The sequence below is a fragment of the Notothenia coriiceps genome, unplaced genomic scaffold, assembly GCF_000735185.1.
Source record: "Notothenia coriiceps isolate Sejong01 unplaced genomic scaffold, NC01 NC01_scaffold00009767, whole genome shotgun sequence".
Classification (NCBI taxonomy): Eukaryota; Metazoa; Chordata; class Actinopteri; order Perciformes; family Nototheniidae; genus Notothenia; species Notothenia coriiceps.
The window spans coordinates 1-12,828 of NW_011342468.1; the positions used below are offsets into that span (position 1 = coordinate 1).

General features: G+C 43.9%; 2 protein-coding genes across 2 annotated transcripts in view; one reads left to right on the forward strand and one right to left on the reverse strand.

Moving 5' to 3' along the window:
- The first annotated feature begins 857 nt into the window (after positions 1–857).
- On the forward strand, positions 858–7,908 carry tcaim (T cell activation inhibitor, mitochondrial). The gene is made up of 11 exons (XM_010771279.1): positions 858–1,203; positions 1,548–1,710; positions 2,334–2,466; positions 2,694–2,844; positions 2,918–3,173; positions 3,846–3,968; positions 4,834–4,931; positions 5,584–5,675; positions 5,749–5,981; positions 6,062–6,193; positions 6,715–7,908. Exons 2-11 carry the CDS (start codon positions 1,676–1,678, stop codon positions 6,938–6,940), a joined length of 1,479 nt encoding a protein of 492 aa, XP_010769581.1. The 5' UTR covers positions 858–1,203; positions 1,548–1,675; the 3' UTR covers positions 6,941–7,908.
- Positions 7,909–8,010: 102 nt separating this feature from the next.
- The window catches only part of cnot10 (CCR4-NOT transcription complex, subunit 10), a 10,436-nt gene continuing 5,618 nt past the window's right edge, over positions 8,011–12,828 (reverse strand). Inside the window, 8 exon segments of the mRNA XM_010771280.1 lie at positions 8,011–8,262; positions 8,967–9,042; positions 10,797–10,924; positions 11,035–11,067; positions 11,149–11,279; positions 11,362–11,459; positions 11,461–11,476; positions 11,555–11,706. Coding sequence (XP_010769582.1) covers positions 8,120–8,262; positions 8,967–9,042; positions 10,797–10,924; positions 11,035–11,067; positions 11,149–11,279; positions 11,362–11,459; positions 11,461–11,476; positions 11,555–11,706 — 777 coding nt within the window. The 3' untranslated portion in view covers positions 8,011–8,119.

Here is a 12,828-nt window from a genome sequence, read left to right on the forward strand (position 1 = left end):
GGATCGGCCTGGTTGTGCTGGTATGAATAGTTCCAATAAAAATATAAAAATTAGCAGCTCCAACAATCAGCAAAAGCAAGTGTGCATTAAGGTTTACGGAAAACCTAAAAATAAAAACTAGCATATTAGCTCAATGCGTTGCTATTCCGTTAAGACATGGATTGGTATTTGACTGATATGAAACTGTGATTGAACTTTTATTTACTGCATGTCTTACATTAGCATCACAAAGCTAGCGCAATACTACACTTACTTTGTTTCGCATTTTCCGGTTGTTTCGATGTCCCCTGTGCGCTTGGTACACCCGTCTGGTCCGTGTCCTTTAAACACTCCAGAGATCCTCCACACGAAAGGCAAAACCGTGTCACTTGTCCCAGGTTGTTTCCACAAAATGGACAAAACATGTTTACTGAACGTAAACACACCATAGACTGTATATGAAACACACTCGCACCTTCGGTCTTTCCGCCAAAACAAATTTAAATTTGAGCCAATCACGTCACGTCACGTCCTATGGTCACGTCACGTCACGTCACTTCCGGTATGATGTACATTCCCTTTCTGGTTTGATTCTGGTTTGTAAATGTGTTTCGGGAAATGTTAATGTGTGTCGGGAAATGTTAAAGTGTTTCGGGAAATGTTAAATTGTTTTGCATTTTGTTAATTTGTTTTTGTTAATGTTAAATTGTTTTATCCTTGGTAAAAGTGTTTTTGCTAATGTAATTTTGTTTTATAAAATGTAAATTTGTCTCAAGCTTTGTTAAAGTGTTTCACACTTTGTAATTGTCCATTGCACTTCCCAGCCACCGTACATACGGCACCAACTCTGTCGTCCAGTAATCTAAGCGCCTTCTGGAAAAGCTTCACAAATCCGTCGGTACACAAGTGACGTTACGCATTTCAGATGTTTGCCGCGCATGCGAACCTGCGTACCAGTTATGTGCACCCCTGCTTGACAATAAAGCCTTGTTTACGTTTTTAAAACCTAGATTTTAGTTGTTCTCTTTTAGTCTTAATGCAAACAGAGAGCTTTGGTTCACACTCCAGTTAAGTAGGCGGCGGTATTGTACCGATTACCGAACACAAGAATTGCCATACGTCATTAAACAAAAAGAAGAAGAAGAAGAAGCGGCTGCTTGTCTCACAAAAAATAGTCGTAGAAGAAGAAGAACACAAACAATGAGCTAAGCTAGCGGTTCTCCGGTGAGGACAATATTACTGTTTTACTGTGGCCAATTTAACAACTACCCTTACCTGTTAATTATTGCAAGTCATTCATAGCCAAACAACAACTGATGTTTGTTATGCTTTGTATGCTAGCTGAAGCAGCTAACTGCAGCCATGTTTTGTTGCTGTCATTGAGTAACTTTAGCAAACAAGGCTAAAGCTTTAACCTTAACCTCCCCTCTGACCCTAATATTTTTTAGTTTGATAAGTAAGCTAACTTTTATTGGCCTTAAGTTGTATACGTTACATTTTCATTTCATTTTTATATGCTTTGGTAATGTCTTTATAAGTTGCTAACAGTCTGATATTCCTCTTCAAAGTTGCTCTCTGATTGGGATCAATGTACACCACGTGAAAGCTACTGTGATGTGAGATCTGCCATGGACTGTCTGCAGAGAAGAGCTCGTGAGGATTTAATGCACATCTGTTGACACGCGGTCAGTCAGTGATGGCTGTCAACTCCCTGCTGAGATGCTCCATCAGGTAACCCACGCTGCTGTGACGTGTGCAATGCATGGTGTATGCTAGAGCTGTGTCAGCTTCAGCCTCACATGTGTTGTGTGACATGTAAGCCTCACATGTCACAACACATTTGGTGATCTCAAGGTGATGATTCTAGATAATAGTCAAGCCAGGATCAAGGAATGTCTGTATACAATTTTAACAAGTGCATTAAAATGTTTGAAAGACTGAATGTTCCCCTTTTCAATGACATAATGCAACCATATATTGTGTACACAAAACATTACTACAAACTGTATTAAACACTAATGATTAGAGTTTATTTATTGTAAGTCATTTATCAAATACAAATGCCAAACAGTTGTGTACATCCTCTGTAGCCAATGATCCAGCTTTCATCTCTAACTATTTCAACTGAAAACACGGAGGCTTGAAAACTGTTGTTGAGACAAAAATACAATTGAGTGATTGCACATTGGCCTCTTCGTTTGCAATAAGTATTTTTTGTTTTTATGGGGTAAACAATTGGTAGAAGAACAACCGATAATTTGATCAACAATCAAAAATAATCTATATGTAAAACTGTGTGACAATATACTTCCATATTATTATAAAACGAGTCACCTTCCTGTGTTTTTGAGCAGGCTGCAGAGGAAGCGTGTAGCCACACATTTAGCCCAGCAGAGAGCGCTGTCGGGGGCAGAAGCTGTCACTGCTCTCAGACCCTTTTACTTTGCAGTCCATCCTGACTTCTTTGGTCAACACCCCGTGGAACGGGTAGGTGTCTAGTATATTATCACGTGTTTAAATGTTTTGTTGAAAAGATAACAACGCTAAAATCGTTGAACTGAGCCTATAAACGACTTGTTCTGAGGGGTTTGGTGTGTATTTATCACATAGTGGATGTTTTTTGGTGATGTTGGACGGAACACAAGACCAATCATCATCATCATGTAAAGAGGGGATTCCCCACACTGTGTAACACTGAGTGGTGTGTTTTACAGGAAGTCAATGAGACTTCATTGAAGAGGCTGAATAGCTATCTGGACCACCTGCAGAAGCCCGGCTCACACTCAGTCCGGCCAATGAAGCTCAGTTTTTATGTCAGGGACACGAAGGACAGCAGCGATGTGCAGCCGGACCTCCTGGCCTCAGGTACACTTTCATGAATACCACTCATAGTATTTAATCTATCTTTACAGATGTTTCACCTTCCGCCTGTCCTCAGGGTTCCGCTCAGTGAGCTTCACCCTGCACACATACGATGTCCTGAGCACGGTGTGGAACGTGTTGAAGTCCTGCAGCCTGCCCACTGAGCACATGAAGGATCTCAAAACAAGTGTAGAGACATCTAAGAGACCACCTGAGGGGGGGGGGGCTTTCTACAGACCTATTCGATGGCATAAGAGCTACTACAGCTTCACTGGATTCAAAGACCCTGAGCAGGAGCTGCAGCAGGCCAGGAGGGTGGAGCCCACTCTCATGTTAGTAACATTGAACGCACAGTACATAACAAAGAATTCACTACTTTTTTGATACAAACCAACATATGATAGAGTTCAGTCCAAACTGTTGTTTTACGCATTTTTTTTACCTATAGTTCAAACAAACATGGTACATGTCAATAAGCATAAGTATGTGTTTTTGAACTCTGTAAAGAGGCAGGCTAGCCGTTTCCCCCTGCTTTCAAGCTTTATGCTAAGCTAGGCTAACCACGTCCTGACTCCACTCTCATCACAGACATGGGACATGTTCTAATCTCACTCTTGGAAAGATAATAAATGTTTCTCATGAAGTAGAATAATGAAAGTAAAGTAACCCAAAGACCTGGGGGACCATTCTTGAATATTCTAAACAATCTGATGGACAGGCATTTACCATTCTTGTAGCAAACTATTTACATGTCCAGCATTTAAGGAGAAAACAATCATTAGGTAGAGGTCTTTTTGCTTGTGTCCACCTGATGAATCTAAGTCCATTATTTACACTCTTTTAGCTCTGTTTTGGTTTTTCCAGCTCAGTAGCTGCTAACTGCTCTACTATGTTCACCCGCTAGTTTCTAAAGGCCAAGTCATAATTTCAACAAGTAACTGAGTGCATGGACTGTAGCTTTATAGAGTTGTCGGAGTGGTTTCTTATTGCCTTTTCTTTGTCAGCTTGTGGCTGAGAAACAATGAGCCTGAGGCCACGAAGAAGAATACTGCTAGTCTTCCTCGGAGAGAAGAGCTGAACAGACTGAAGAATGAACTTAGTCGCAAGTTGGATCTGTCCGACATCAGGTACACTCAACTCTACTCAGTATGATAGGAAACTGTAGTCCTGAACGATCTAAGGAGCCTTGTTCTTGCAAAATGATTAACCGCTTACCAAGAGAGTAACTGATGATGTCATTCTAATTTGGTTAGAGATTGAGCAGTCAGCAGTGAACCCTGCTCCTCTGCAGAGTATGATTTAAGTGAAGCACGCACCACATATGGTCAATTAGAGGCAGATAATAGAAAATGTATATTATCATGTGTTTGTGTCATTACCACAAAAAAAAATATTGATAGTATTTATCGGTCAATAACAGGAAGCCAAATTGCATCCATTGAGTTAAAGAGGCCCTATTAGGGGTTTTCATTTTCCTGTAGTGTTATATAGGTTTCTGTGCATGTCAATGTTCTGCAAAGTCCCCTCCTAAAACGCTTCCATTCGACTCCTTTGTTTACTTCTGTTTCAAAGTGACCTCACTATGTTATATTTGAGCTTATATTGGCTATCGCTCCAACACATTGTCTTGATAGGCTAAGGGGCGGGGCATATGAGGGTGAAAAGAGGTGCTGCAGCACAGGCAGTATGAGAAAAACAAAGAGCTTTTTGAAAATTAAAGCATGGAAACAGGTCACAGTAGAGACACTAAACAAACACTATTATGAACCTGAAAATAAGCATTACATGTCCTCCTCAGCTGAGAATAATAAACTACAGATTACAAATCTTTTTTAAACCCACAAAATGTGAAATCATCGGTCATCTTATCAGTAACGGCTCCACACAATCCATATTGTGCATCCCTATTCAAAATGATTAGTGAAGGTTTTTATGGGGACTGGGCATGAAACTGTACGTTACCATGACAATGACATGAGTTGTGTGGTGCAGGTGGCAGCGCAGCTGGGGGGTGGCCCACAGGTGCTCTCAGCTTCAGAGTCTGAGCCGGCTGTCCCAGCAGGACCCCGGGGCCCTTAGGAACCTGCGAGGTAAACATAGGCCCTGCTCTGATCTCTCCATTAAACCACCCACTCATTCATGGCTGCATTTCTGTCAGTGGGGTCTCCCTGTTTCTTAACCTGTCCTTTTTCGAGTGTCTTAGAGTTTTTGACGGCAGACTTTCCTGCTGTTCTATTACTCATAAAAAGTCCAAAAAAACTGCACATGAACAATTCTCTGCATTTATTCTGTGTACATTTATTTCTGACCTTTTTCGCTGGCAGACATTTATGCATTTATATTATTTATTTTATTAAGAAGGTAAATGCTCCGTTTTGTTGTCCAGATGTCTTATTACATATATCACCTATGATACATTATTACAACTTAGGAGTGCTGCACTTCACTTTAATCTGTCATCAAACAGGTTAAAGGAGAAGACGGAAATATGTGGTAAGAGCTGCTATGCTGAGCGCACATCTCCAGTTTTGTGTTAGCTTCCAATAAAGCTATGGAAGGTTTACGTAAAATAAAATCCACCACATGCTTTTTATTGACACCCAAACCCTCACGGCAAACTAGAACAGAAGGTGTTTAACTGCAGTGTTATGCTGAACTTTTTTCACTTGGTTAGCTCTTACCAGTAAAACATGTAGAATTGGTGAACCTCCCTTTAATGGGCTGCTCCCCCACCCCCTCCAGGACACACGGTTATGTTTGCTGACCAGTCGGGGTTGAACGCCTCTGGACACATCATGCTGGGAACCATGGACGTCCATCACCAGTGGACCAAAGTAATGCAGCGCAGTGCTTCTGCTGCCGGTGCTGTGTGCTCCTCTGTGTGCTGACGCTGCTCTGTGTCTCCAGATGTTCCAGCAGCTGCCCAGCTACCACAGCCTGCTGCAGCAGAGCGACTGGCTGAAGGAGAGGATCAGCCTCCTGCTGGGGGGGACTCAGGTGGTCCACAAGGAGAGGCTGGGCCCCATCCAGCCCATCAGCGAGCACTACAGCACACTGAACACTTTCCACAAGAGCCTGATTTCCCGCCGCCTCCGGCTGCACCCCCGCAGCATGCAGGGCCTCAGCATGTTGTTAGAGAAGTAAGCTGTCACATGACCATAGAATGCGGTTTTGTACTTTGACTAGGTAACACATCATGTGTTCTTTGTGTCAATCACAGTGACCGCACTAATCCCAGTCTTCATGAGATGGGGTACTTCATCATCCCTACCACCTGCGACCCCCCCAAGCTGCAGGTGTTCCTGCAGAGCCACGCCCCTGAGGCCAGGCAGCGCACCCAACGCAGAAACCAGTGAGTCAACACGCTTCATTTGAATGGATTCCAGTCACTCGTTGAGAGGAATCATCTGGCATTGTGTTTGAATCTCTGCACTCTGAGCAGCGTCACAGCATGAAACCTTAATGTGCGGTCTATGGGGGGCTATACAGTGGTGCAGTGATGTCTTTTTGTCGGCCGACCGTGGAGTTAGCATCGCAAGTGCTCCCTCAACAAAAAATAAGCTCTTTGGCAAACACACTTGTTAGCAACAGGACAGACGCTTCAGAAAGAGGAGTATTTACTGACGTATTTGATGTCTTAGAGCATAATGTGACAATCTCTCCAGCTTGTGTTTCAAGCTTTTAACCAGAAACACATTAAAAAAAAAAGTTGACTTTGAGACGAGGGGACACAAAATTGCCATTTTGTCAAATCCTGAAAAGTCATTTCAGGATTTCAGGACTCATTCCTGCACCACTTATCGCTGCTGCTCCATATCCTCTGCAGCTCATTCCACATTGCTGTGTTACTGACCCACTCCTCTCTGTGTGCAGGCTGCAGGCGGAGGAGGCGGCTGTGGTGAAGCTCTGTCTCCACAACCTGTCTCTGAGTAGTCTGTCCAAAGAGCCCAGTGTGAGCTCCAGCCAGATGATCATGTGCTGCAACAGGCTAGTGGAGCAGCGCTCTCCCCTCATGCAAGGCCTCCACATCTGTGTCTCTCAGTTCTACTCTGTCATGCAGGACGGGGACCTTTGTGTCCCCTGGGACTGGAAGAGCTGAGACTCGGTCCATGTGTTTGTTACAGCTGTAGAACAATTCAACAGGATCTTTGGTTGGATGTGAGGTGCTGTTCAGTCTCAAGGGAAACCTTTATATGGTTAGTGGTGCAGGCGAATCCAAGTAGAGCTCAGTGGTTCCCCACCTGAGGGTAAGGACCTCTCAATGACACGAAGAAGAAAGATACATTTATGCTGGATAAAATGTCAGTGCTTCATCCATCCGTCCATCTTCTACCGCTTATTGGGGCAGCAGAGGGTCCCAAACTTCATTTTCCCTGGCCACATCAACCAGCTCTGACTAGGAGATTCCTAGGCGCACCCAGGCTGGCGTCGAGACAAAATCCCTCCACCCGGTCCTGGGTTTGCCCCTCGGTCTCCTCCCAGCTGGACGGCCTGGAACAGGTGGCTTCTTTACCAGGTGCCCGAACCACCTCCTTTCTATGTGAAGGAGCAGGGGCTCTACTGTGGAGTCCCTCAGCATGACCGAACTCCTCACCCTATCCCTCAGAGAGACGTCATCCACCCTCCAGAGGAAACCCACCTCAGCTGCTTGTGTCCTCCATCTGGTTTCAGGCATGTCTTCTGTTTTTCAGATGTTCTTAAATGTTTGCTTTTCTTCTTGAATACTGGAGAATTGTAACTCTTCAGGAATGATATGAAAAATCTAAACCATAGTGTTTGCCTAAACTTTAAGGTTTCGGAGGCATTAACTTGTGCAGTTAGACAGTGAGTATTTTTAATTGTTGCGTTGAGTGCACTGAGAAATGATGGTACTTTAAAATAAATAACTACATATTGTATTTTATTAATTATTAGACTTTAACTATATATTGTTATTTTCTGAACGCTCATTAAACCTTTGAACCTTTGATTATATCCACTGTTAATCTACTGTGGACAGAAAAGACTGTAGTATAAGAGTCACACATTTTGTACAGTAAATAAAATTTATTTTCAATGTTCAGACAATACACTGATTCCTCATTTAAATGGAAATAAACAGTCCACAGTGAGCGCTGCAGCTGACGCTCTACTCGTCTCATCAGCCTGCAGCGTCTCCTGCACTTCAAACGGCTCCTGGTGCTGAGGGGAAGTAGCTTTATAAATATCAAGGCTCCTCAGGGGGGTACTGGGTGTGGTGAAGTTTGAGAGGGGGGGGGTCTGGGTTGGCTGTAGAGGCTCATTTGCGCTGAACTTGTGTAAAGGATGAGGGCAGCTGGATGGGCTGGACGGGTTTCTTGCGGGAGTCTGGGGAGACCCTCTGGACCGGCGAGGGCAGCAGCTGGTTCCGTTTGATGATCTGCAGGGCCAGCTGGGTGTTTCCTGAGGGCGCAGCACACACACTTTTAACACACATAATAACCTAAGGAAATACCACTAATGGATAGGGCTGCATAATATATCAAAAAGTCTATTGTTATATCAACATTTAGGGTAGACGTATTGCAAAGACACTTGACCTGATATCAATGATAGCCTATTCCATGTGCCATTCATTCACCCTCTGCATGGTAATATACTTGGCTATCAGATGAAGAAGAAGTTACGCTAGTGGCTGAGGCGGTACATTTACAGTCGATGAGTAGAGCACATGGATTTGAGCTGAAGGGAAAGAGACCAGTGATGGGATGAAGTAGAAGAGGAAGAACTGGTATCTAAATCACACCTGTTTTTTGGAAGCATATTGGATTAAAGAAAAATTACGTTTTATAAACCCACTTTTTATGCAAGTAATGCCGAACACATGTGAAAACCAGCGGAGGTAACATGAGTACCTTCAGCCCCTGAGATGTGCCGCACCAGAGCACAGTGCCGTTTCGCAGTTGGATTGACATAATTACGTTAAAAAAAAAAGACAGGGTGACCAGAGAAAGGGTTTGTCATCATGATACCTGTCCTCACTGTCCAAGATCTTTGTCAAACTTTACAAAGTTATCAGATTTAAAGGATAAGTAAACATCTTTCTGAACATATGTTATTCCAAATGAAGAAACTAAATGTTTCGTTGATTTCAGTGTGTGGCATACCGTTCTGCAGCTCTAAGTACACTGCCAGCAGGATGGCTTCAGGAGGAATTTCCTTAGTGTTCACCATAGATGCAGCCTGATGAAGAAGAAAAAAAGAGATTGTAAGGTTTTAACTATAACTTAACACCATTTTTTAGAGAATGTACTATACTTAAGAGACGATACTTGAAGCCATCATATCGGCTGTGAATAGAAGCTTGTGAGGAACGAGGCAGAATAAAGGTGCCTTACAGTGATCAGCTAGTTACTTTGGTTTCTATGGTTACCTGAAATTATTGTTAGTGCTGCTTCATACAGCGGTCATCTCATTGGTTGCGCTTTAAAAAGGGGAGTGGCATTCCATTTTCATATAATTTGAACATTGAGAGCAGCATATTGGGGCAATCTGTAGGAGTCACGCACCACAGAGCTCCCAGGAAGGGACCAAGCAAAAGGTGGTATAACAACTTCGGTGTCATATAATGCCTTTGGGCAGGAAAAAAAGAGGAGAAGCAACTTCCCAGTATGAACACTTGAATAGCCCTTAATCATTAGGTCCTCAAAAGTTGTAAAACTCACTTGGGTGGGAGGCGGGGGGCTTAATGATGGGGAGGCGGGGTTAAGACTGGGAATCTGGGTTTAAGGAAAATGTAGGCATGCTCTTTAAGCCCAGATTTCCAGATGATCTGAGTATTTTTGTATCTACTGTCAGGCTATTTTTGACACTGTATCCACTTCTCTTGATACATCCACAGCTTCATAGAGGAGAAGGACGGCAAAATCAGCACTAGGGATGGGTATCGTTTGAAATTTATCGATTCTGATTCTGCTTATCGATTCCGGTTCTTATCGATTCCCCGTTTCGATTCCAAAATTGTAAAAGAAAGAGGTGAAACGTTTAGATAACAAAAATATCTTTATTCTTTTAAGCTTTAACTGACATTTTTACAAATAAAAAAATAAACATGCAATACAAATGTATTGCACAATAGCTGTGCTTTATTTTAACTGCAGAGCTATGCCTATGGCAAGCTATTAACAGGCATTACACTATGCCTTGTCTTTTTCTTTTTTAGTGTAGTGGAGCATCACTTTAGAGCGTTTACCGCGATCCATCTTTGGTGTTATGAAGTGACTGAGCTCGTGAACTGTCTATGGGAGGGCGGGGGGAGCCTCGCTGCGGGGCAACTGTGGACCTCTGTCGCCTGTCAGCGCAACTTACATGATGCTGTTTAAAAAAATTAAGGGCGGCCATTCTGTGACTCTCCAGATGGCCAGCCCGCCCTTACCCTATATTCCACCGGGTCACCGCGGCACAGACGGACCTGGTGGAATACAGGTTCTACCGTGTTTAGGAACCGTTAAGCAGAACCGAAATTGTGTATTTTGTATGGGTACCCGGCATTTTCTTATCGGTTCTCATCTGGAACCGAGTTACGGTTCCCAACCCAAATCAGCACAGAGCCATTTTACCACTGATTCAGTGAAGGCAGCTAAGGCAGATTGCTACACACTCTAAACTTTCTGCATCATGTCTGTGTTGACATTTGACTGGTTTTGAAAACCATATCCATCTGGGTGAGCGGTCTCTGCTGCAGCAGTAACAACATGCCCTCACACAAAGCTCCAGAACTAGCCTCAGAGGCACTGCTATGTTAGGCATGTGTATCTACGTGTGCTGCCCTGTTCTGGGATTGTGTTGCTTTGTGCTAACCTAATTACTGTTAATGGTTTGTTTTACTGTTAATGGTTTGCACTGTGAAAGAAACCCCGACTGCTGCCTTACACAACAAGCTTACATTGCTGCACCTAATGAGTATATGCAAGTCATGTAGCTGTCGTCATGGTTACCTGATGCAGGCACTTGCGGGCCTTCTCGTACTCGCTCCTCAAACAGTAGGCGCTGCCCAGGTTGAAGAGCATCATGGCCCGGGCTGACGTCACACTGCTGGGGTAACACAGGGGGGTCTGCTTCCCTGCTGCACACACACACGCTTAGTATTCTGATGTCATTTGAAAAGGAATCATTCTTAGTGTTGTACATATCATTTTTGTTCAATCATAGATGAATTTCTGAATGTTTGCTCACAGGACTCCACAGGCTCTTCTCCTTTGTCTGAACCTGTTGACGAAAACAAAGCCGAGCATTAATCCCTGAATCAAAGCAGTGTGTTCTGTAGAGGACAGTGGAGCGGCCCCTGACCTTGGTCCTGCTCGCTGCTCAGCACCCCCATCGACACGTCGCTCACGTTCTCTGGGTTGAGGTGTCCGATGGCGTCTGAGATCCTATCCAATGAGATGAGGGCTTCAGCAGCATAGAGGTGACCCAGGAACCTGCACAGAGAGCAGAGGGCCGAGTGACAGGAGCAAACATGGCTGACGACCAGCTGATCCCTTCACTGATGCTGTGACTCACTTGAGCGATCCGGACACCTTGGTTTGATGGAGTAGTTTCTCAGCGTGGTTCAGTGCCATCAGGTTGTCTCCCAGTGCCAACGCCACATAGGCACTGCAGGGCCAGGATGGAGCACCTGCACATCAAGACAGAGGTGAGTGTGCAGCCGGGTCACAGCTGATGTGTCGGCTGAAGTGAGGAGAGCAGTGTTTACCTGAGGTTCTCCACTTCCTGTTTCCTGAGAGGGGACGATGGTGCAGCGGACAGGAACTTATCGGCCTCCGGACCCTTCCCACTGCAACACATCATCACACAACTGTCAAACAGCAGCTCTTCAGTCAAGAGGAAGCCATTATTGACGGTGGATCAGATGGCACAATATGAATATTCTTGTGAACTAAAGAAAAGCTGTCCTGAGCAAATAGTACAACAGAGGCTCAAACATTCCTAGTTCAAACAGCAACTATATAGAGCAGGGGTTTTCAAAGTGTGGGTAGGTGAGCCTCCCCTCAGGGAACATAAGAACAGCCGCGCCCCCCCTCCCAATTATTATTGCTGTTATTATTATTATTATTATTGTTGCTATAATGCAGTGGGTATTCAATTGCATTTAAAGAGGTCCAGTAAGAGAAAATGTAATTAAATGCTCTGTTTTTTCGCTGTCTAACGCTTCCCGCCATTTGAAATTACTCCGACTGTTTTCTCTCTCTCTTGTTCGTCTCTGTGTGTGGTTTGAATCTACGTGCTGACTGCACCGATTTTGATTGGCCTGAGTAGCGTCACCCCTCCTTAAAACATTAAACAATAACTTATTTTAAACCTTTTTATTTTATGTTCTTAAACATAATTGTATAAAACTCCCCCCACTACATTGGAATTATACCTTGCACCCCTCTAGAATAAGCTCCGAATGGTCTCAACCATATTGCATCAGTAAACGTGCACTTTGTTATTATAACAAGAATCGCAGGACACTGGTAGCGATCGGAAAAATTGAGTGTGTTCAGTTTGTGTGTTGTGGAACATGCGTGTCCGTGCATGAAAATAATACCAACACACCCAATTACAATTGCAAGTTCAATTCACTACCTGGAAGTTTAATACAGTTGTTAAAGGTTGGAACAGCCTGTGGACAGCCGTTCTCCTGCAATGTCAGTCGCCGACACTTACAGAGGACAGGCCACATCTAGCTGCAGCACGACCCGTAATATTTCCCGCACGCCGTGTTCTCAAGACATATTTTCTTTTAAACATTTTCAACATTGGTGATAAATCTTATATGCTCCGGTAAAACCACCCTGGAACGTCAAACTTTGCCTTTTAATAATCCAACTACTTAGTGGAACAATGAGTCCCTGGCTCTTTGGAATGCAACAGGAATAAACCGGCCAGATGCATACTCTGCTATGCAGCTTGACCGGGTATTGCTTTTGATCAAAGGTCCAAGCGGAAAAACATGCCACCTCCACAAAGGTGGGGTGAGGTGAA